Source organism: Aricia agestis, chromosome 6, assembly GCF_905147365.1.
Source record: "Aricia agestis chromosome 6, ilAriAges1.1, whole genome shotgun sequence".
Classification (NCBI taxonomy): domain Eukaryota; kingdom Metazoa; phylum Arthropoda; class Insecta; order Lepidoptera; family Lycaenidae; genus Aricia; species Aricia agestis.
In genome coordinates this window covers 3,590,343-3,615,637 of record NC_056411.1, presented here as the reverse complement: position 1 = coordinate 3,615,637, position 25,295 = coordinate 3,590,343, and the positions used below count along the sequence as shown (strand labels likewise).

Below are 25,295 nucleotides of genomic sequence, written 5' to 3'. Positions count from 1 at the left end.
ATATTGTTAACAGTAAAACTACATTTCGACTTTATAAAGGGGCTTAAATATGGCTTTCTAGAATTGAATTTTTTGACACGCGTTAAGCACAATAGACATAACTACCGTTAAGCATGACTACTCAATTGTATTTTTTTTTTAGCCTTTTTTACATTTAAGAATACTGTAATTAATATTATTTAAAACTCCTTTACAACTGAAGTGACATTAAAGTTGTTTGTAGTGACATGAAGTATTGTAGCTGCTGCACTTCGAGTCTTGCAAACGGTACACTTCTTTAAAAAGGGCAGTTACAGAAGATATTATGTATTTCATGTAGACAGGACCTGCCCTTACGCTAGTAACACACTGTGTTAAGCCATGAGAAGGGTCAACTTGGGATAGCAAATCTTTTATATGGAATGAAGTTTACTTTACTTGGGTAAAGCAAAAATTCACTTGGACCTTAATCAATAAAACAGCTGACTATTTCAGCGTTTCTAATAAGATAGTTAAACAGTTTTTCAGCAGCAGTTCAAATATTTTTGGTAACAGTTACTGCAGTATGTCTCTATAACTATCAAGTTATGTAGCTGATGAAGTAGCGTCAAAGATACATTTTTTTTATTTTTTTATTAAGAAAATTATGTTTTTAAATAGTATGTCTCTTTTAAGAAGTTTTGTCACTCGCCTCGTGGTAAGAACACTATAGAACAGAGATTCCCAAACTTATTTTGTGTACTGCCCACTTGGAGAACAAATTATGTTTTTAGCGCCCCATTTGTTTCAATTTAAAATGCATCCAGATGAAATAAATCTCCCCCCAAGCCTCTACACAACGCCCCATTTTTTTCTGGGTCCCACACCGCCCCCCGTCAGACCTTCAGCGCCAACAAGTGGGCGTTATCGCCCACTTTGAGAAAGGCTGCTATAGAACGTACTTACCGTATTCATTCTGAAATAAAAGACGATAAATGAAATAACTACACACCTAATATTATGTTTCAACGAAAACTTAATTACCTTACTTCTTATTTCAGCTTACGTTATGTCGTTGACCCAAAAATTTAAAATAAATTAAGGCATTCCACGCACGAAAATTATTTTTAAATGGCGTTACTCCCTGTAGGGAGTCCCTAAAATAGCAATCCTCGTGTACGAGGATTGCTATTTTAGGGTCCAAAATTTACATAAAATAAAACTTCACGCTCCTTCGTCTTTCATTTGTGTTTATTTTCATAAATCTATTCCATTTATGAATATTCTAAATCCATTTTTAATTCTCTAGATCCATATTATTTAACTTTTTACTATAAAGGAGTGAGCACACTGAGACGGGCCGTGCCGGGGCTCAGAGTGCCGGGGCTCATCGCAAAAATCCGCCTCCATACAATTTGTATGGAAGCGGAAATCCGCTGCGCCCCGACACAGTGTGCGATACGCGCATCCGCTTCCATACAAATTGTATGGAGGCGGATTTTTGCGATGAGCCCCGGCACGGCCCGTCTCAGTGTGCTCACTCCTTAATACCAAAATCCGCAACTTCGTTACATCAAAAATAGTTTATCGCGTTACCGTACATTATTCGCGATAAACACTATCCTTTGCTCTTGGACAGGAATCCAAGTAATCCTCAAACTGCATCACAATTGCTTCGTTTGTCCTCAACTTAAACTTAAACTAAAGATACTTCAGCAAAGCTAGTGTCACACAAACAAACATATTAAATATTCTTATTTCTTCAGTTTCAATTCACAGTATTTCTTGATATATTTCCCGATCACCTCCATGGGTCGTTTCTGCCACGACGCGAGAGTTTCAGCGCTCGGTGTTACCTGCAACAATCAATCTTTATAAATTACCCTGATAGAGAGGTCGGAACCCTTTGGATCATATATTTGTATCTTACCTATCTGTTGGAACACCCTAACTTGTTGTATAAAGGACAAAGTGGGTAGTTACAATGTTACAAAATATTAAATATGTATTATACAGGTGTAATAAAACAAAGTGATAGAGTTATAAGGGTATAAATATAGAGTACATTGTAAAAGTAGTAGTTCTAAAATAGTTACTTTCTTATTATTGTGTAGACAAACTCCTGAAACTCCTGTTAGGGCATTTCCCGTAGAATCGTTGAAGTCAAAATTTCAGCGCTGATACTTTCACATTGAACTATCACTTAGTTTTGTAACACTCTGTATACGTTAAAATATTCATAACAAGCAATTTTCGCACAAATCTTCGGCTTTCTAATAAACAATTACAATAAACTCCTAAAAGCTCAGTTTCCAACCGTTTTCCTAGTTACCTTTACGATAGATGGAATCCAACAAGGCACTGTTTTGTCGCTCCATTTTAATTGCGATTGTAACTTGATATTTATGACTTAGGATTACGTTTAGAAGTATAATCACGTAGAAAATATAGATCTTTACATTTTACATGCAAATAAGGGAAATAATTTTTGGTGGTTTTGATATTATGTAGGTCATCTTAGAATGATTTGTATGTTTCATAAGTAAACTTAATAAATCCGCTGTTTACAGCAAATAATATAATATCTGTAGAATAAATGTTCCTATACTCCAAATATGACGTAAAAAATTCACATCTCGGAAGCAAAACGAATCTTAAGGCATTGTAGTAGTGAACGTACCTAATGTAATTTTAACAGCCTCAAAAAACCTTTGATCTGCCCTCTACCATATAAGCTCAAGTACTTTTAGATCTCGCGCAAACAAAAAACATACTTTCGTTCATATAAATAGATACCATGTTTGTTTATGTGAAATTCAAAAGTGATATTAAAGTAATACTGCTTTAAGAGCTTACAGTAGTATCTCTGTATGGTTTATAAAATACCTTAAAGATCAGATTTCCACAAAATAAAAAAATTGTCTTAATGACTGTATTTCTTAACAAAACCAAATATTGTTTTGGCAGACAAATAATACTTGTTCTTTTATTACTCGTACCTGCCCAACAGCTTTGTAGGCGGACAGACGAGAGAATATGAATAAAGAAAATACAACCTGCGGCGAAGATGTTTCCACTTTTAATCATTTTTTCAAAGACAGCAAACATAATTACTTACAAATCGGTTATTACGTGTGATAAATACTGAATTTTCGAAATGAAAAACATTGAAGTCGTAAAAATTTAGAGCCGATATTTTATTTTCCGCTAGGAGGTAGACCCATCACCCATGAAACGCCCGTGAACTCGTGTTTTCAGACACTGTCTAAAATAATTTTCCGACCGTTCATACCTACCACATAACATCAGGTTATGGGAGCTATGTAGCCGTAAGGTCTTTCGTTGCAATTGTCATATTATGTCACAAACATAAAAAGCCTCATCAGAGTAAATTTCATACCGCGTATAAAGTGAAGTCAGAACTCAGAGTAGTGTGATTAAACAAAAGAAATAAAACAGTATCAAATAAAAGGTGAAGCCAAATAAGAAGTTGTATGGTTGTTGAATGTAGGGTAAAGTACGGAACACGGTACATATTAAAAGTAAGTACCTGGATGACTTCGTGTTACTTAATAACGTCATCTGCTGGTCGTTAAAACAATTAGTTGCTCGCAAAATAGTAATTATTATTCGCCAATAGATGTCAGGAAGAGTCATATTTTTCAGTTTATCGATTATCGATAAAACACGAATAAAAAGACATTTTCTGAAAATGATTCCTATTCCTATATTATATATATATATATATATATATATATATATATATATATATATATATATATATATATATATATATATATATATATATATATATATATATATATATATACAAGAATTGCTCGTTTAAAGATAAGATAAGATACACTGTGATAGCTCGCTCTACATAATAAAACGTTGTTAGTATGTTGTTAGCGTGACATTGTGATTTTGGTTTCCGGACCTCTGACTTTACTCAAATGACTTAATGAACGTAGTTTTTTTATGAAATAAGGGGGAAAACGAGCAAACGGGTCACCTGATGGAAAGCAACTTCTGTCGCCCATGGACACTCGCAGCATCAGAAGAGCTGCAGGTGTGTTGCCGGCCTTTTAAGAGGGAATAGGGTAAAAGGGGAGGATAAGGATGGGATGGGAAGGGAATAGGGGAGGGTAGGGAAGGGAATAGGGTAGGGGATTGGGCCTCCGGTAAACTCACTCACTCGGCGAAACACAGCGCAAGCGCTGTTTCACGACGGTTTTCTGTGAGAACGTGGTATTTCTCCAGTCGAACCGGCCCATTCGTGCAGAAGAATGGCTCTCCCATGTCTAAAGTTTAGACATACATATAAAACTGCAAACATCAATTTCATTTCAATTTGCCTTCACCGTAATACGTTTAATAAATTGGATTGAAGCTTCGTTCATTACTTGAGTGAATAATTTAATAAAATTTTTTACATACATATTTTACACAATATCGTCATAAAGATATGCTTCATTGCTATTCAACAATACTCGGTCATAATGAAGTGGGATAGACACTGACTATCAACGACAATAACCTCTTCTACCAGATTCGTAATAGGACTGTAGGGCTCGGCAAATACCATTAATTATTTCCGCGTATTTGCCAAGCTCTGTCCACGTTAAATGGTTATAATTTTAGTAAATTACTGTAGTGTAATTAGATTATGTTACTAGATAACGAAAAAATAATTATTAAATCTCGTATCAAAATAACATTACACATTCAGAGATGAATGTTAATTATTTAATTTTGCTGTAATTAAGTGAAGATTTTGACAGAAGCCTCATACATTATTTATTATCGTTCAAACTCTTCATTATATTGAAATTTAAGAGGAGTCCACACCACCGTTTTTCCATACAAACGCTGTCCCCTGTTTCCTCCCTGGATAATGCCGGTAGAGTTATGATTTTTTTCCTGAATATCTATGGCCACTATTATCATGTCCCTATGTTTTTTTTTTTCATAATTTTATTATTAAAAAAGATAAGATCGTCCAAAAACCCTAAAAAATGGCAAGATTTTCCTCTGTGTTCAAACACCCAGAAAACAAAACTGGCTAATATATACAAAAAAAAATAAAACACAGCTCAAGCCATGCTTTCATTCTTAATGAAAAAAGTACTTAAATCGGTTAAGTTTTGGAGAAGGAATCAGCGGACAACGAATCGAAGATTTTCTGTTCTTTTAATAGAACTTTTGTCGTGTTGTCTCTATCGCGCTCTGCGGTGGGAGATTTGAGATTGGTGAGACAGCAATACATTTTCAAATACCTATTTTCAATTTCTCTCGCCCCTGGTGTATCCTCTTAAGCCCGGGAGCGCACTAGCGGCCAAGCCGCGGCGGCCAGGTCGCGGCGGCCATCGAATGTATGGTGTGGCCGCTGACCGCCGTGCGACCAGGTGCGCGTGGTCTATGGCGGTTTCATACTAAGGTGATTATCTCGATGGCCGCCGCAACCTGGCCGCTAGTGCGCGCCCGGGCTAATGATCATCAAATATCTCTGAGTACGGCTGTTGTTCATCGATGATTATGAAATTGTCTTGATATCATAATCAGATTTTTCAAGTTTGATTCAATCAGAAGGCGACATTGGTTTTATACAAGTTTTAACTTGCTAAGTATACTTATTCAAAATTTAAAACCAAGAACCCCTCAATTATAAAGTATTAGGCTTAACAAAAACAAAAAATGTTTCTCGAATACACTACGTTTGATCATATTATTTGAAAGTTATTTCAGCTTGTTTTATAATTTTATTTCTCACGATAACAAGACATTCTTGTTATTTTCGAGGGAAACCTTTATATTTTTGTAATGGAGCGGGTAGTGAAATATACTGGCAATATCTTTATTTTATTTTACATATTTTCTGTTATATAAACTTGCCTTTTTAAAATAGAACGTTATGGAAGCATATTTCATTGTAATTATGATCTAGATTCCGCCTGCGGCTGGGTACAAGGTAGGAAGTAAGGTGGGAGGGGTATATTATATTTAACGTATCCTAAAGATTTATACGTGGGAGAGCCATGCTTCGGCACGAATGGGCTGGCTCGATTGGAGAAATACCACGTTCTCACAGAAAACCGGCGTGAAACAGCGCTAGCGCTGTGTTTCGCCGAGTTTACCGGAGGCCCCTACCCTATTCCCTTCCCTACCCTCCCCTATTCTATTCCCTTCCCAACCTTTCCCTACCCTATTACTCTATTCCCTCTTAAAAGGCCGGCAACGCACCTGCAGCTCTTCTGATGCTGCGAGTGTCCATAGGCGACGGAAGTTGCTTTCCATCAGGTGACCCGTTTGATCGCTTGCCCCCTTATTTCATAAAAAAAACTGTCTTTACTCTGAAATCTGTAAGATAAAATTTTAATTAATGAGCTTTTTAAAGATCTATATCTATAAAGTATTATCCATTAGGACACTCATGTGGCGTATATATTGAGATTTGAGAGTATTGGTGTTTGATCCAGTTAGATTAAAATAGCAAAATCGAGTTCTCGAAAGTGATGTACAGTTTAGTTTCCAATTGAAAACGGCGTTGGTACTTGTAACTTTATGCTGAAAATTGTTTCACTAACGCAAACTCATGTAATAAAAGATTTTGTCGGAGCTGTTTTCTGTTATTTAAGGGTGGATTGCACCAACTTACTATAACTATAACTGTTAACTACAATGCAAAATGTCAAATCTTTAGTTAAAGTTAAAAATGGACGCCATCAAGACGCCATATTTAACCATAGAGCTCGACAAGGCTTTAAATGCACATGGCGAAAAAAGGAACTAACGCTGTCATCATACAAAAACGCCATTTTGACAATTCTCCTTTACCCGCAGCGCCCCCGCCCACGTTCTTATAAAGCATTGTCGGACCAGTAACGTCTTTCGTCAAATTCTGTGGTCAAAGTTAAGGTTAAAGTTAAATTAGCCTTAACTATAACTCTGACCATAATTTTAACTTTAACCACGCCTCTGGTGCAACCCACCCTAAGTAGGGTGAAACCCGACTTACCTACGTTTGCAGGGAGGTCAAAATTTGATTAGCTCGAAACTCAAAGAAAATTAGTTTTGTTTTTATTTAGACATGCTGTTTCGCTGTTTATTTCGAGCACCTTTGTTATAGATTAAACTTTAAAGCATTATTCGTATTTCAATTGAAATAACCTTACGTTTCTCTTTCTTTTATCATTCTATTGTGGATGAATTTACGACCTTATTTACTTTAAAATAAGAACTTTTATGTTGTACTATATCTTTGTTTTCCTCTTGAGATAGAAATGGTTCAAACAATCAATGGCAATGACGATACCTAAATGCAAAGCGTGGGAAGGCCGATCCATCATGTCGACCTGATAGTATTCTCAGTTATATTTAAGTTTATCCATGTGTACAAGAGTCATGAGTCCGGTCAGATTGACCTACAGTCATCAATCCGACCGGCACGATGACTTTGTTTCTTTCGATAGCAATGCAGCTGTTTAACAGCAGATTTTGCACAATTTTCGCCTGTTGCATAGCTGTCGCGAGATGTTAAAAATCCCCCTGCATGTCGATTGGCCTCTAAAGATCTGAGAAACTTAAAATATTACCTGATCTCCCTTCAGTCTGTCCAGGTACGTGACACACACGTCGGTAGCCCTCATGCCGGCCTCGTGCGTGATGGCGGCGAAGGCTGTCGCCTCCATCTCTATGTTCCGCACGCCAAGCGACACCAGCCGCGACAGGAACGCCATCTTGTCGGCGGCGGTGTAGTCGCAGAATGGCCCGTCGAGGCGCGCTTGACCTGGGAAGAGCTCTGGATTTATGTATAGGCAGTATAGGTCATGGCATGGCCTGTGAGCGGCAGCGTCCTATGTGGTCAAAGGGGGTTCGGCAGCGTCCTAGGATGACGGCAGAGTTCGTACATGGGGGCGGCAAAATTAAAGTGCCTTTTACTCATAAAAAAATATAAATCCCGTCCTGCCTGGGAAAGTAGTTGGTTAGTAGCTAACTCTTTGGGACATTTGAGGTCTAAAGCCCGTTGGGCCAACGAAAGCCGAGTGCCAGCGCATTGGCCCAACGTGTAGAGGCCTTGGCCACAAGTTGGGAGCGACATTCCGTGCTCTATGCTCCATGCGTTTCCCAATATACAGTACCGCGGGTTTTATAAAAATGATAAGTATTGTGGAAACATTGTGGCAAGTATCAAACGCTTCTTTGACCAATCCTATCCGAGCCATTATTACTAAATTAACTGGATCAATTAAAATAAGATTAGGCCCTGCTACAGTGTAAGAAACATACATATTTTGTACAATGACGACCAAAATTATTCTCTTTCCATTAGACTTCGCTGTAGGTGGTTGGGAAATATTTCATAAATGAATTACACATTCGCTTGTTAAGTCTACATCACCCCGCAAAACATTCAACGTTATTACACGCAATTGTTATCGCCATGTTGTAAATACAAATAAGCTGCTGTTACACTCGGCTAAACAATTTGATTGTATGTGCCGAGTACGTGTAGCATGATTTGCTTGGATCGAGGTCCTATTATGGTTTATCGTATTCATTTTCAAACTGTGCGACTTATTTGACACAGAATAAGTAGGCTCGTGATGTGAAATTTGTTTTCGCTTTTCACGAATTTAAAATACAAATGCAACAAATAATGTGCCTATGAAATAAAGTTACCAATTCATTATTAGTTAATAATAAATAAATATAATTTATTAATTAAAGTTACCAATTAGAACGGTTTTACTAAAGCAAAAATGGCAAACTAAAGTGTATAACTACATTTTATATTACAATTTACTGTATACTACAACACTTTAGTATGTAAATATTACAGACTAAAGTGTTGTAAGTTGTAGCTTGTCATTGCATCACCGGCTTTATACCAACAGTTGACATTCTCAAGTATAACAATATTTTTCGGGTGACATACTTTTCACAAAACCCTCATGCTTGTTACTTTTTTGGGAATTTTAACCATTTGCACGCAATATAAAGACTCTGTTGTGATTTATTTAGTGGACGGCCATATAATTCCTTTCGCAATCTTAATGTTTTTTAAACGAGATTCCACATATTATGCGAAAATTAACGAGATGTAAAAGGTTTATAAATCTCATACTGACAAGATATGAGACTATTTTCCCTCTGCCTATTACAGGTTCGTAGAATTTAGAATACTAGGTTCTGGAAAGACGTATTTTTTACAACTTTTGCGTGGATGAGATACTTCTATCGTAGTAATATTATAATGCCTCAAGCCCCAAGCGGTCACCGGCGACCGCGATAACAATTGAATAGCATTGTGTCTGGTTTTCCCACGATCGAGGTAATAAAAGCAAAAGATCGAGAGTGTGTGGGTGTGTCTGTTACTTCTTAGGCTTTGTACGCATAGGCTACTTTACGTCCCAAAAAAATTCTAATAATTAAACCAATTATGTAGTTAGGGTACACTTCATTGTGCACAGACATACAGTGCTAATGCTTACGGAACTCGTAAGTAAAAATATCTAACATACATAAAGTAAAAAGTTTTTTTTTATAATTATATATTAAAACTTTTACCGGAGGCCCAATCCCCTACCCTTTTCCTTTCCCTACCCTCCCCTATTTCCTTCCGTACCCTCCCCTATTCCATTCCGTACCCTCCCCTATTCCCTTCCCTACCCTCCCCTATTACCCCTTAAAAGGCCGGCAACGCACCTACAGCTCTTCTGATGCTGCGAGTGTCCATGGGCGACGGAAGTTGCTTTCCATCAGGTGACTCGTTTGCTCGTTTGCCCCCTTATTTCATTAAAAAAAAAATATTTTTAAATAAGTATATGATAAGATAAGGGGGCAAACGAGCAAACGGGTCACCTGATGGAAAGCAACTACCGTCCCTCATGGACACTCACAACATTAGAAGAGCTGCCTGTTGCCAGCCTTGAGGGAATATGCTCTCTTCTTGAAGGTTTGCAGGTCGTATTAGTCCGGAAATACTGCTGGAGTTAGTTTGTTTCAGAGTTTTACAGTGGGCGGCAGAAAGTTACGCGAAAAACGCACGTTGGAAGTCTGCCACTCGTCAAGGTGATGAGGACGGTATAATTTTGCCCAAAGCTTGTTTTATACCTTTGTCCTTCCATTTCCTACCTCTATAGAACTCGTTAGCAGCCATGGTGATGCCGCAGAAGGTGCGGTACTCGGCGTCGTCAGGGACCAGCGACTGCAGTTCCTGGTTCAGGCGCCGATCGAACACCGCCGGCAGCTTCCTCACCTTACCCATTACTGGCTGAAAGAGACAACATTTCCTTGAGACTTTACTTTGTAAAAGTGACTTTTCGATCTTTGCCATGGTTAACCGCGACCGACAAAAATTCAAATAAGAAGCCACTTTATGACATAGACTTCCTTGAGGTTTCATTTTCTAGTGACATTTGTGTAGCGACCACTGACCTCCATTCTACAAGTAGGTACCGTACGCTGGACTTATGATACCCACCTGCTCTATCTGCCTATTTGAAGCAGAATCAGCGCCCCCAATGCGGGGGAAGAGAACTAAATCTGACGTAACTTGCAAATGGTCGCTTAATCGTTATTGGTTGTCATCACTAGTGTTAGTTCCAAGTACTCTCACTACTGCTATCAGCGCCAAATATATGGGGACTTTCAAACGTCAGATTGAGTTTCTCTCCCCCCCGCATTGGAGGCGCTGATTCCGCTTCAAATTGGCATAAAAAATAGCTGTCATTTCAAAGGGTATCATAAGTCCAGCGTACTTGTATAATAGAGGTCAGTGGTAGCGACCCATACTGCCTTCGCTCATGGCGTAAAAGCTAGCGGCGTAGAATAAAATAATTAATTCTATAGTTACTACAGCCTTTGTCATAAGGTGGCAGTTTATTTGAATTTTTGTCGGTCGTGGTTAACCGCGGCAAAGATCGGAACCACGACCGGTATCTTAAGAAGATTAATTTGTTGCATATCTTTAAAATGTGATTTTTGGGATTTTTGTTTTTTATGAAATAAGGGGGCAAACGAGCAAACGGATCACCTGATGGAAAGCAACTTCCGTCGCCCATGGACACTGATAAGAAGAGCTGCATGTGCGTTGCCGGCCTTTTAAGAGGGAATAGGGTAATAGGGGAGGGTAGGGAAGGGAAGGGAATAGGGGAGGGTAAGAAAGGGAATAAATAGGGTAGGGGATTGGGCCTCCGGTAAACTCACTCACTCGGCGAAACACAGCGCAAGCGCTGTTTCACGCCGGTTTTCTGTGAGAACGTGGTATTTATCCGGTCGAGCCGGCCCATTCATGCCGAAGCATGGCTCTCCCACGTAAATCTCTCAGTCTGGATAAATAACAAGCTAACTGAGGTTACATTGCATAATTTATTAATACTCGCGTCAGGAAGCATGATCTGATCGAAAATTCTTAAGACGGTAGGAGATTATATAATACCGCCGGCGCGGAGATTTGAAGAGCAGGTAATCTTTAACTTTTATTTCTATTATTAAAGTTATTACTTATATGATATGGTACTTAATTATTGTTAAGGATAATTTGTTATTGAGTGTAGCAGTAAATAGTTATACTAGGTATAGTATATTAATTAGGTCGAGCGCATAGACGGGACCTGTACCTAAGCGCATCCCAGCGCCGACTAACTTGTTTTAAAACTTAATTACATTGTCTATCCCGAGCCCGTGTTGCAGACCGTGGGAAAATTGCCGCTTTTATCTGTCCATTGTAAATATTTGTAAAGTGTTTATATTTCATGTATGTATTTGTTGTTATGTTTGCAAGATATACTTATAAGTTATAAGAGAGTGCCGTTTGTGGGATCACAGTCTGACAGGGGGCCACGGAAGATCAGGCGCCACGGCTTGCCGCGGTCGATGCCTGAGTGGATTACCCCTTTAAACATGCGGTGTGTGCATTGCACAGCCATAACCGAGTTTAATTTTAAGTAGGTAGTTAAATGTTGTATGCGTCATGTCAATTTACTTGAATTCCTTGTTTTATTGTTATTTAACTCTGGCTGTGTTCTGTACCTTTCACATGTTTAATAAAGTTATTTTTATTTTATTTATTTTTTTATAATATCCCCCTTTTTTCTACCGCGTGGATTGCTTGCTCTGTTGTTTCGTTTTAATTAATTCTGCCGGCACTCCGATAGTGCATCCCGTTGTTTTTCGCATAGAATTTCTTGTTATTGATTAACATTAGGAACCATGATAAAATCATTCCCTGTTGGGACAACGCTCTGCTCCGCTTCTATGGTGACCATGCTAAGCCTACCGGGAAGTAGGCTTAGCATGGTCACCATAGAAGCGGATTCTTTCTACGGAATAATAGACAAAGTGAAAGACTGACAAAAGTCTGCCATTTTATTACTAAAATCTGTTAGTATGTCGATTCTTTCCCATTTCCGTTGTCACGCTAAGCCTGGGTCTATTCTCGATAATGTATGCCAATCACAACCTTCATTATGAGCTATGGCGGTCACCAGTCGTGACTCGTGACAGAACTCGATAATTGGACTAGATGTATGCATTGCGATCACTAATCAGGGAGCTTAGACAATTATCTGCAAAATCGATATTTTCGACAATTTCTACCGTGTCGACAGGTTATTTTCGCTGGGATATATCGTACCAGCAGTGTTAGCTGCATCACATAGACTTAAAGAATAGTTAGGAATGAAAAATATTGTATAGGGAACGTACGCGAAAGGAACAAACAGGTGTTTTTAATTTACTAGACAGATTGTGTTGCTGCCTATAATTCCTGCACGTTTTCTTATATAGAGAAAACACTGGGTCTACTGGCATTACAAATACGAAACTAGTTCTAAATTTAAGAATACAATAGTTCTTAAAATAATAGTAATAACGAAAACGCTGTTGAAACTATCGCATGCTATTTGACTAAGTAACCAGTATGTGATTATTCTAATTAGCAATTACTAGAGTTTGCAATGACCTAAATTCTAATTGAATGACAACATGACAACTATTATCTATACCTACATATAATAAAATCGTAGAAAAGTCTGTACATTGAATTATTTTTGAAAAATAATACTTGGGACGTGATCTACAATCGATATGGAAGCCAAAAATATAGTTTTTGGAATATTCTTGTATGTTAAAGACAATTACTAATTTCTATTCTAATTATTTTAAGAAACCAAGTAACAAAACAAGAAAAAACTACTTACCCGGTCCTAAAGCCTATATTTATGAAAAAAGTAAATGTTCAAAATATTAGTTAACCACTTTATCCACTCACGTCTTTAATTATGCAATGAACGCTCTGGTTGGCCTATGATGGACATTTATAAGCGATGGCGTTGATCAGTTGATCACCCAAGCTAATGTGATTGAGTTTGTTCCTCATCCACCCATGACAATGTCATCCATAAAAACAAAAGAACAATGTACGTATAAAGGTACACAATACACATGCAAAAGAACATAAACATCCGTGTATTTATATATGTTACCGTCCAAACCCAATTTGAGGACAAACCAGTTTTGCCTAGGCTCAACTAGTTCTTCCTATAAGCGATAGGATTAACTAGTATAGCCTAGTTCAAACTAATTTGTCCTAAGCCCGATAGGATAGACCAGTTTAGACTAGGCCAAACTAGTTGATCCTAATATCAATACGCACACTCTAGGATAAACTGGTATGGCCCAGTCTAAATAGTAAAAAAAAAATAGCGGGGTCATTGGTCTTGCCAGTCTGTGGCCCGAACTCTAAATTGTGCACGGAAAACCCAGGCACAGTCAAAGCCAGGGCTCTGTTGAACGTGCCAATCAAGATAATATAGAGAATATGATAGTCTCTTGGATGAAGGACAACATTTCAACGAAATAAGGCTTGACATAATATTATATTCAGTTCATGAAAAACCTCACTTACCCTTCAGGGATAAAGCAATCGCCATACAAGGCATTATTTGGAAAAGAACACAGAGTAGGACTTTAGACTTCCTCTTTGCGGCAAGAAATCATAAATAATATTCAGGATGAAGATGATTTAAGGAAGGTAATAGAAGAGGATCGCAATGTTACCCTGACAGAAGACAGTGATGATAACGTTGCTGAACAAAGAAAAAGTTTCTTCATCTGAAATAGACATTCATAGAGCTAGAACAACTGCAGCACAAAATCTTGTGAAACAGGCTAAGAAAATGAAAGCTATTACTTTCATAAAAATGATTATTTTTCCAATCACGGAGTATTTTATTCAGTTTATCCATTTATTTTCACTTTCTAGATATACTACGATGTTTAGACTAGGCCATACTAGTTTATCATAGAGTGTGCGTATTGATATTAGGACCAACTAGTTTGGCCTAGCCTAAACTGGTCTGTCCTATCAGGCTAAGGACAAATTAGTTTGAACGAGGCCATACCAGTTAATTCTATCGCGTATAGGAAGAACTAGTTGAGCCTAGGCAAAACTGGTCTGTCCTATCAGGCTAAGGACAAATTAGTTTGAACGAGGCCATACCAGTTAATTCTATCGCGTATAGGAAGAACTAGTTGAGCCTAGGCAAAACTGGTTTGTCCTGAAATCGGGTTTGGCCGGTAACATATACATGCATTTAACTTACAATGTCATAAACTTGTTCCAACGTCCCATTGAACGCCCCGGCTGATATGACCACACTGCCAGCAGGGATCCCCAGCCCGCCGGACGTCCCCACTCTGATGATGACGGGGTCCCGGGCGCGCGCGTAGTGGAGCAACTTGATCACCTCCTCCAGGACTATGGTGAGGGAAGGGATACCGATGCCATGCTGGATAAAAAATAGTTTAAAATAAATGTTTGCAGAGAATAGTGCGGGACAGTTTACAACCTCATTATAAAAGTAATGAAAAATGATACTTACTCTGAGCAAGTACTTATTGAGTTTTTCATCTACAGCTAGAAAAACATTGTACTTTTAAGAATCTTAATCATCTGATCTGATATAAACATAATTAGTTGCTCTGATAAGCATAATGTTACTACATGTAAGTAATTTTATGTAAATCTAATAATAAATGTAATTAGTTATACAGTACACTATATTATAATACTAGGGGCAAATTCGCTACTACACTAGCATCGCACGCACACATACGTGTAAACTGTAAATACGTTTGACAGTCTAACAGCCACACTCAGAGACGAATATTGACTACTTCACTGTGATTATATCCAAATTGTGACAGGTAATGTATGGAACTTATGTCATCCTTCATAGCAATGACAGCTATGTAATTATGGGCCTATGTAGCCTGATATATAAATAAATAAATAAATAAAAAATCGTCGCTGAGTGCGGCAGTAACAGTTCGCTTCTATACTCACATTGACACACAGCACGGGGCCGACTTTGTACATGGCGTACCGATGTGAGTGCTTGGTGATATTCACCAGGTCCGTGGGTGTCTGCAGCACCTCACCCAGGTACCGCGCCAGCTCGCGCATACGCAGCTTGGTGCCGCCCATGCATACAAACTGTAACATACATGTAACGAGACAAGAAGGCAAAGATTATGTTAAATCCATACTAACATTATTCTATTGTGCTGAAATTAGGTATGGAGATACTTTGAGTCCCGGGAAAGGACATAGAATACTTTTTATCCCGGAAAAATGTACGGTTACCGCGCGATAAACTAATTTTAGCACAACCGAGTTGCGGGTGTGATGACGCCTGCAACTCGGTTGTGCTAAAATTTGTTAATCGGAACCGTACATTTTTTAACCGTACAGAATATGTAGTCAAATATAATTTATACATATTTTACACTCTATAGCCGTATGTAAATAGCTTCCCCTTTTTTTGGACTCGGTTAAAAAACAACCCCCGATTAGAAGATTCGAGTCTCTCTATTGAACCGATCAAATCTCTGGAAATTGCATACTACCTTTCATGAAAATTAAAGAAATAAAAGACCAGCGTTTTCAAACTGTGCAAGTTTTTAAAGTGGACTTAACTATATGGGAAGTCTAAATTTATTTATTTATTTATTTATTATGAAAACCAACAGCTTACATACTTAAAAAAAATTACATAGAGCGTTTAACAAACGATAAAGCCAATAACAGGTTTCCCATATATAACTATTATGTAGTACAAACTAAAACCTTAAAATAATAAAGGCACATTAATATTCATATTGAAAGTTAAAAGTCTAGAAAGAAGAGGCTGGTCGAGAAATTTAACCAGTATAGGGCTCTTGGATATCTCTAGTGGCGCGGCGAGTGGCAGATTCAGGCAACACGTATCCGTCAGAGTGCGATCAGCAAAAAAGTGCAGTGACTTGTATGAGAATCATATGAGAAAAGCGGTCACGAGTTTCCGCCGTCAACCGACCCGCGGCGTTGCCGTAGCTTAGCGACGATATCCAAGAGGCCTATAGCACAACAGTTACTGTTCAGTTCATAGACTTAATATATCACATAATATTCAAACCTTTTTTATTTTTAATAAGACTATAATGTTACCATGCAGGTTTTAATAATATCGAGGTGTTTTTAGTTGTGTTTTATGTAAGTATTTGATTTAAATTATATTAACTAATTTGAATTAATTTTAATTAAGAAGACTGGTGCAAGCAATAATATTATTTCTTTAGTCATAATTTCAGGCTTTTTACCGAATTTATTACTTGGATTCTAAATTTAGCCTTAGAGTGAGAAAATAAGTCAATATTACTGAAATGCTTATTATATACATGAGTGATACGTGTTAGGACAGAATTTTGTGCGTAATTTGTTTGATGCAACGGAACATGCAGTAGTGGGGTCTTACGGGTTCGGTATTTTGGGGTTCGAAATGAAATTTGAGATACAAGGTGTGGACAATCTATTCTATTATTTAAAATATCGTAAAGAAAGCCCATATCCAGGACAATACGCCTCTGCTCTAAAGTTAGCAGATTGTGTGAATCACAGGAATCTTCATAAGTTTTAAAGAATTTCCGGCTTTTATAGTTCAGGTGATTAATAAACTTCTTTTGTATTCTCTCTAGTCGACTTTTATAGATAATGTAGTGTGGAGACCAAATAGGACAACTATATTCTAGAATACTCCTGACATAAGCTGAGTAGACTGACATAAGAGCTGTAGGGTTTGAAAACGATTTACAGCTACGCAGAACAAATCCAAGGTTTTTGTGAGCTTTCGAGATGATATTCTCAATGTGGTCCGAGAACATGAATTTACTATCTAAAAAGACACCCAAATCCCTGATACTACGTTTCCTTTTAATGACGATTCCATCAAGCTTGTAGTGATTAGTAATAGGGTTTAGTTTTCGAGTAAAGGTGATGCACTCACATTTACTAGAGTTGACTGTGATGTTGTTCAATGCATAATACGAGAGTAAATTGTCTAAATTGTCTAAAAACTAAAAGCTTTAGCGAAAAGTGCTCAAAAGAGTTTCGAGTTTAATTTTGATAAGAAGTAAAACTACAGACTTACTTTTTCAATTCATAATACTACTTTTTCGATAAAAAATCGAATAAATCGCACCTTTTATTGTTTTTAAATCAGCTAATAAGAAAAGGAGTACTTCTTGTTGTAATTACTCCTTGTATATTAAGCTGGGCTAATCCTTATTAATTTAAGGGTAAATGTAGAAGGTAAATTATGCAATTTGACTCTTCGTTAATCATACACATACATTCAAAACTATGCGTTCCATACACAACTGAACATTAGCTATAACATGTCAACAATGTCTGTCTGTATTATTGTGTATGTGTGTGTATCTACTCGTATTTCGAACTTTAGCTGGTACCAGGCACGATACGACACTTTTCGACGTAATAAATTAGGCGCCTTGTGTTATTCCTATTTCGATGACTTGCCCAAGCCTTAAAATGCTAATGCAAATGTGTATGACTGTCTGTTTGTTGCGTGTCACACTTAAGCCACAGAAAAGATTTAGATAAAATAAAAATAAATAGAGATACCTACTTAAAGCCCCCGGAAAGCAGTAGAGTAGTTTTTTCCGCGATAAACGAAATTGGTTGCAACAAAGTTAAGGGATATATCTAGTAGACAATAACTTTAGGGCATGAAATCTATATCGAAGTTACTAATTAGTTATGGTTGGCTATACTATTATGTACAAAGTTAAATGTTTCACTATTTACAAGAACCCAAGACTAAAAATAAAGTTTAAAAAACTAAAACCCGACTACTGAAACACGCTCTAAAAAGTACGAAACAAGAAAACAGTTTATAGGGATATGGAAATGTTTAAAGGATAGCCGTGGTCGTATGTATGCCCTTTATTATATTAATATAATATAATATAATGAATCTGTTTTGCTCTAGTAGGTGGCATACACTCCATAACCACACCATTTTGATATAAGCAACATACATACATACATACATACATACATACATACATACATACATACATACATACATACATACATACATACATACATCCATCATAGTCGGCCTAGTCCAGAGGAAAGAACTAGTCAATACGTCTGGGACCAACCATGTGCGGGTTTCCTCACGATGTTTTCCTTCACAGTACGAGCGTCCGTAGTATGTACTTGAGATCAGAAAATGTCTCATAGATACACGCCTCCACCCGGGTTCGAACCTGCACCCTCTAGGAGTGCGAACCGAATGTCTACCCATTAAGCTTAGGCCAAACCTACGCGACCAGGCGACTGCGAAGCGGAGCGTCAAGTTGTCAAATGTGTGTTTTGTATATAAAAAACCTACGAATAATAAAAACTAAGGAAAAGTAACTCCGTCAAAAAACATGCTCCACAATACTTGTCAAAAATGTGTACCTAATGGTGCCTTCTCACGGCGCGTATTATCGCAAGCCGCGCCGCGCCCGCTCGAGCCACGCGCCGTGTGAAGGGGTGGCTCGTGCTCACCTGTGGCTCGTGCTCGCTCGTAATAGCTGGCTCGACGCGGCGCGGCTTGTGATATCACACGCCGTGAGAAGCCAGCCTTAGGTACACATTTCAATACATTTGCAATATTTAGGTGACCTTGAGCGGTACTAGGCTGACGTTACATGACAGATCAAAAGGAACCAAATTTAAAACGGTAATAGTATGGGAGTAACCATAAACAAACCGTGCGGGAGCCGGATTCTACGGGGGCAGGCCACCAAAAGGCAAATACGCCTGTTTGGGGGAGTTTGCGACCGTGTTTCAGGCTGAAGTCTTCGCTATCCTCGATTGTGCACTAGAAAGCCTGGAGATGACCCTAGTTAATAAAAACGTTTTTATCTTCTCCGATAGTCAAGCTGCACTTAAAGCACTGACTGCCGCAGAAGTCTCGTCCAAATTAGTTCTGGAATGCGTTGAGACGTTAAACATACTAGGAAGGAACAACAACATCCGCTTAGTATGGGTCCCGGGCCACAGCAACGTCCCCGGCAATGAAACCGCTGACGAACTGGCTAGGCTTGGGGCCGAGAGTCTCGTATATAGTCCAGAACCAGTCTGTGGTATAACTCCCAGTACCACAAAGCAAGTGCTCAAGGAATGGGGTCACAGACTATGCAGGAAGCAATTAGTGCCTTGAACACTCCAAGGCACTAATTCCTGACTTCAACAAGAAACAATCAGAATTAGTGCTCGCCTTGGGTAGGAACCAATTAAGAATCTTTACCAGAAGCCTAACTGGGCACTGCAAGCTCAACAAACACCTAAACAGAATGGGTATTTGTAGCATAACGACTTGCAGATTAAGTGAGGAGGAGGATGAAACACCTATTCACCTTCTCCACTTCCTGCTCTACTACAGAGCAGGAACAGGCACCTTGGTCGCCACGAATGCTCGTCCACAGAGGAAATTCGTGGCACCAACCCCAACCATATCGTTCAATTTATGAGCAGTATAGGGTTGGGGATGATACTCTAGTGCGAAGGAGTCACAATAGATCCTCATGGGTCGCAGTGACGTCAGGGCTACAGGGACCTGCCTTCTTTAAAAAAAAATGGGAGTTACGATTCCTTAGTTTTTATTATTCGTAGCAAAAAACACATTTGACAACTTGACGCTCCGCTTCGCAGTCGCCTGGTCGCGTAGGTTTGGCCTAAGCTTTAAACTTAAACCCACTTACTAATAAACGTTGTATAAGCTTTGAATAGTTATACAGTGTTTTGTTCCCGTCACACAAGTTACATTTTTAATTGGATTGAAGAAGACAAAACACTGTTTAACTATTCAAAGCTTATACAGCGTTTATTAGTAAGGGGGCTAGCTTTTAACTAAAAATCTATCAAAAAGCTCTCTGTCACCTAAAAGCTGAACTTGCCACTTTAATCGTTAATTGCTACAGTAATTACTTTTAACAACCTTTTCAATAAATAACTTTAACAACCTGTACGTTAGCTAGCTCTACCAATAAACATATTTCAGTAAAAGAAAATACCAAAAAAATATTTTAAATATTTTAAATTCTGAATAATGAAAATTCAAATTTTAGCCTAGCTAGCGATAGTTGAAAATATAAATTTTTATTCGTTGCGGCGAACCATTTCCCGGATGTAAAGTAATTTTTAATTATTTTTCAAATTCAGTTCAGCAACTGAAAATGTGAAGAGGTAGACAAATACACTTTCTTATTAATTATATTAAATCATAGAAGTATGGTTCAATATTATTATTATTCTCTTACTTTAACATCTCCGAACATGGCGGGTAGGTCGTAATTCTTCGTGTCCAGACCCAAGTGGTACAGAACGTCACACTCCAATGCCGCAAGATGTGGATTTTGCAGACGAATTGTTCTGTCTTCGTTCCTAAAAACAAATTAGAAGGGTATTATAAAATAATATAGACATAATTTCAGGGAGCTCGAGGCACAAGCTAAAACCTAGCCTAGAGGCTAGCTTAGAAAACGTGTTGGCTAGAGGCTCTAGCCAACATGTTTTCTTTATCGCTTCTTTATAGAATCGACGATCAAAAATCTATAAAATTCACACTATATGAGTTGAATGTCGACTTTGTATTATAGAACACAATTATTATGTTAATTCCATACTTTTTGATCGGTGATCCTAGAAGTGATAAAGAAAACGTGTTGGGTAGGGGCTCAGTTTTACTATAGTCCACATAGTAAAACTGAGCTCCTCTGCCGAACGTCGAACGAAACGTAAAAAGCAGCCGCAATTTTATTGCAACGAAATTATTAAAAAAGAAAAATTAAATTTTTCTTTCAATGTCTTTTTGGGCTAAACCTATAATATCCCCACTTTTAATCCCAATCGGTTTAGCGGTTTAAGCATTAACAGTTTCGCTCTTATAATATTAGTATGGTAGCATGGATATAATACTTTGGACAAGGTTTTCCATTGGTCATCTCCCAGTGAGGTCTGCAGTTGTCGTAGTGCGACTGCCAGCCCGCCGCCGTCGGCAGAATGTAGTCACAGTTACACGTCATTGCTGTAAGACAATAATAGGTAAAATGCAATGTATTATTTATAACTCTTAAATTATTTTATGAACAAGGCAGCTCTATGTATCCATTGTACTTTCAGAGCAAATCCATTATTCAAATACTGTAGCTTGGGACAAGATTTTAAATGTAAGTATGGTTGCACAAGCGCATACGGCATACTCGCGACATAGTCGGCCTAGTCAAGACGAATGAACAAGTCAATACGTCTGGGACCAACTAGGTATGTGTAGATTTCCTCACGATGTTTTCCTTCACGGTACGGGGGTCCAGGTTCGTACTATGTACTTGAGATCAGAAAATGTCTCATTGGTATTTGGTACACGCCACCACCCGAGCCGCTACTGCGACTGATTATAATGACTAGAGATCGCTCAATGATCGAAATTCGACCTTAAGTCCTGGCCGTGTTGAAGAATTTAATAAAAAAACTATAATCATTTTTCAATTTGACAACAAACTTTAACCGTAAATAAAAGAACATGGGGAGTTTTTGGGAGAATGTGAAAGAGTGATGTTGTGTTTTTGTATTATTTTCCTAAAATTGTGTTATCTGGGTTTTTAATGTGTAATATTGGTAGGATATTAACCATTAAATATTCGTTATCGTGCACAAGTGTGGGAAACTGATGTAGTAACCAGAAACGTGCCCTTTTGTGTTCCCTCCAAAACTCCATGAAAAGTTTCAGTAAAGCGTCCTACCACTTTACTGAATCGACCGACTTGACTTCTTGACTGTATTGACTTTATACTTAGACTTTGACTAGACTTTGGACCTGACTGACCTGATGATGATATATAAAAAATTGTATTAAAGAATATTGTTTTCCCGCCATAATATTATACTCGACACTGGCCATGGTTATAGCCGTAGTGCCATTATATGAAAAAAAAAAAAAAAAAGAACATGATTCGTGTGTATAGGCTTGTCATTCAAAATTCCTAGTGTGTGTGTTGTAGTGTGTGTAATGTTTTATTTGTTAAAAAAATGTATGATAAAAGCATAATTTCAAAATAATAATAGCTCGATGCACTCCTTCACCATAACTAACTAAATACGTTTCCTAATTTTTCGTCCAAAGGGAGTCAAAGTTTTTCGCTCGCGTATCAAATTAAGGCCCTTTTTAGTTTTATTAACTCATAATTTGAAAGCTCGATAAATCGATCTATTTAGCTAGGAATCATTTAAAAAAAATGTCATTTCGTGTTTTATCGAATACCGAGCCACCGAGACCAAATGTTTTGTTTTGCATTATATAATTATGCTTTTATAAAATTAAAACGTCCGTGGTGTAATGGGTAGACACTAGACAAAGGTCTATCCCACTACACCACTCATTTAGTTATCTATATTTTTTAAATATTAAATTTTTTTTTTCACGGACATTTTAGTTTATAAAAGCATAATTATATTATTAGGCAAAACAAAACCTTTGTGAAAGTGGCATTATTAGATAAAGTTTTTGAATAAAGTAAAACGTTAATTTCTAAGTGTCTTTATGATGGTAGAGTATATAATATTGTTTTATAAAAAATATTAACCCTAGATTGTAAGGAGTAAAAAATTGAACTATATTTTGTGAAGGCAGGAGGCGATCGGACTTTTGTTGCTGCATATTTTTAATGCATATTTTGAATTTTCTAAAGTCTAGTAATCACAAGTAGAAATAGAAATACAAACCAACACACTTTTTTCTTAAAATTTTCACAGCATATTTTGTTTTTACAATCACAACACTATTCGTAATTGTTATAGTAAAACGCGTGTGTCGTAGATAACTATTGAATGAAGACTCGTTGATAACAAGAGGCACTTACCACATGTGTTATTTGAAGACGAGTAGATGAAGTGGGTAACTAATAATTTAAAACTACCGTTTTTAGGATTCTGTACCCAAAGGGTAAAAACAGAACTCCATTACTAACACTTCCCTGTATGTCCGTCTGTCTGTTTGTCTTTCTCCAGGTTGTATTTCAAGAACCACTAGAGCTAGACTTCTGAAATTTTTACAGATTGTGTATTATCTGTTGCCGCTTCAACAAAAACTAAAAAAGCAATATAAATTAATATTTAATTATAATATATATCCCATACAAAAGACACCATTTTTGCCTATTTTCACTCTTTAACGGGTACGGAACTCTTCGTGTGCGATTTTGGAATGAAAGCTTTTGGACGGGGAAATTATTTGAAATCAAAAAAATGTGGCTTCTACGTAATATATTAGCTAGATGTTAAAGTAGGTAAGTTACAAAGTTTGTTAAAATTATAAGGGAAAAAATTAGTAATTGATAAATATTGTAAAATGTTAATTACCTACCTCATCCACTCATGTCTTCATTTATAGGAATTAGACAGAGATAAAATATAAACGGGTGTTTGTTCGTTTCCTGAATTGCACACTAGCCATTGCACATGCAGAATAAAACGAATTCATTCCAGAATAGGGTTACCATCAGTCAGAGTTTCCCAGGATTTGTAAGGACAAATCATCAAAAAATCCAAAAATCGAGATATTTAATTTTTATAATTGATATAAGCTCAATACAATATCTGTCAAACTCTTCATTAAATTGAAGCTTAATCATCATTATCTCTGAGTGCGGTAGTAAGAGACATTAACAGTGTTGATCAAGCTTCATATTTTTAATGAAGAGTTTGACAGATTGTGTATGGGGGTTATATCTTATTTCCATTTTAATAACAGTTGAGTCATAATAATTAATGTTCGTCTCTGAGTGCGTGCAGCAAGAGTTGGTATAGAAACACAATAGCATGCTTTAATCAATTTAACGTTTTTACATGCTTCGGCACGAATGAGCCGGCTCAACCGGAGAAATACCACGTTCTCACAGAAAACCGGCGTGAAACAGCGCTTGCGGTGGGTTTCGCCGAGTGAGTGAGTTTACCGGAGGCCCAATCCCCTACCCTATTCCCTTCCCTGCCCTCCCCTATTCCCCTCCCTTCCCATACCTACCCTCCCCTTTTACCCTATTCCCTCTTAAAAGGCCGGCAACGCACCTGCAGCTCTCCTGATGCTGCAAGTGTCCATGGGCGACGGAAGACGCTTTCCATCAGGTGACCCGTTTGCTCGTTTCCCCCCTTATTTCATAAAAATAATAATTTAAACACGTCATATTAACCGTGCAATCGATTCTAATATCATAAATTGCAAAGTGTGTATGTTGTGTTGTCGGTCTTCCGTCCCACTGAGTTATGAGAGTAAAAGGAATAGAGAGTGCTCTTGTGTACTGCGCACACACTTGGGCACTATAAAATTACTCCTGCGTAACTGGCCTCGTTTTCAATTAAACCGGCCACCGTCACCGAAATCGGTGTGGGAGTTATTATTATCGGCGCGTAAAATGGTTAATTATTGAAGAGTTTTATTCACATTTCAGTTCAGTTAAATTTTGCCTTAAAAACATAATATTACTACTTGTATAATATTACTTCTATCTTAAATTTTGTAACAATAGTTCAAACTCTACAGCATCTAACATTACTTCAAATAGAACCAAAAAGGTAGAAACAATGAACGCTACATTTTACTGTACAAAGTAAAATAATTATATTTACAATACGTACGCTCTACTCCATTGTAAATGCTCTTTGAATTCGCCTTCATTTCTGTGAAATTGTAGAGCGCGGTGTATTTTGTCGCCATGCTTGTTGTTTCATTAGGTTCAGAAGCAAGAGAGCGACGCAAAGTTATAACTTTTTCACTACAAAAGAAACTAGTTATAATATATTGCCACTTAATATAGAATAGATGTAGCCACGTCTTCACTGTAGTAATATGATATAATGTATGACGTGATACAGAGATTACAGCAGACAAAAATGTGTCAATATCGAAATTATAGTTAATATAATCAATATGGGGTTTAAATTA

The 25,295-nt window shown here is 37.5% G+C and overlaps 1 protein-coding gene across 2 annotated transcripts; it reads right to left on the bottom strand.

Moving 5' to 3' along the window:
• Positions 1 to 1,477: 1,477 nt before the first annotated feature.
• On the bottom strand, positions 1,478 to 25,177 carry LOC121728268 (uridine phosphorylase 1-like). 2 transcript variants are annotated; one of them, XM_042116409.1, is made up of 8 exons: positions 24,989 to 25,177; positions 21,278 to 21,386; positions 20,620 to 20,743; positions 15,311 to 15,460; positions 14,568 to 14,753; positions 10,096 to 10,234; positions 7,554 to 7,747; positions 1,478 to 1,814 (listed from the first exon to the last, which is right to left on the bottom strand). In XM_042116409.1, exons 1-8 carry the CDS (start codon positions 25,065 to 25,067, stop codon positions 1,713 to 1,715), a joined length of 1,083 nt encoding a protein of 360 aa, XP_041972343.1. In that variant the 5' UTR covers positions 25,068 to 25,177; the 3' UTR covers positions 1,478 to 1,712. The 2 variants fall into 2 exon arrangements, with proteins under 2 accessions (XP_041972343.1, XP_041972344.1); XM_042116410.1 differs by lacking the exon at positions 24,989 to 25,177 and adding an exon at positions 23,081 to 23,168.
• Positions 25,178 to 25,295: the final 118 nt, after the last annotated feature.

Excerpts from the sequence above, each read along its gene's own strand:
- LOC121728268 (XM_042116409.1), bottom strand. The coding sequence starts at position 25,067 with ATGGCGACAAAATACACCGCGCTCTACAATTTCACAGAAATGAAGGCG. Across the intron at positions 10,235-14,567 it reads TGGAACAAGTTTATGACATT|CCAGTAATGGGTAAGGTGAG; the intron begins GTAAGTTAAATG and ends TGTCTCTTTCAG. Across the intron at positions 1,815-7,553 it reads ACAGACTGAAGGGAGATCAG|GTAACACCGAGCGCTGAAAC; the intron begins GTAATATTTTAA and ends TGATTGTTGCAG.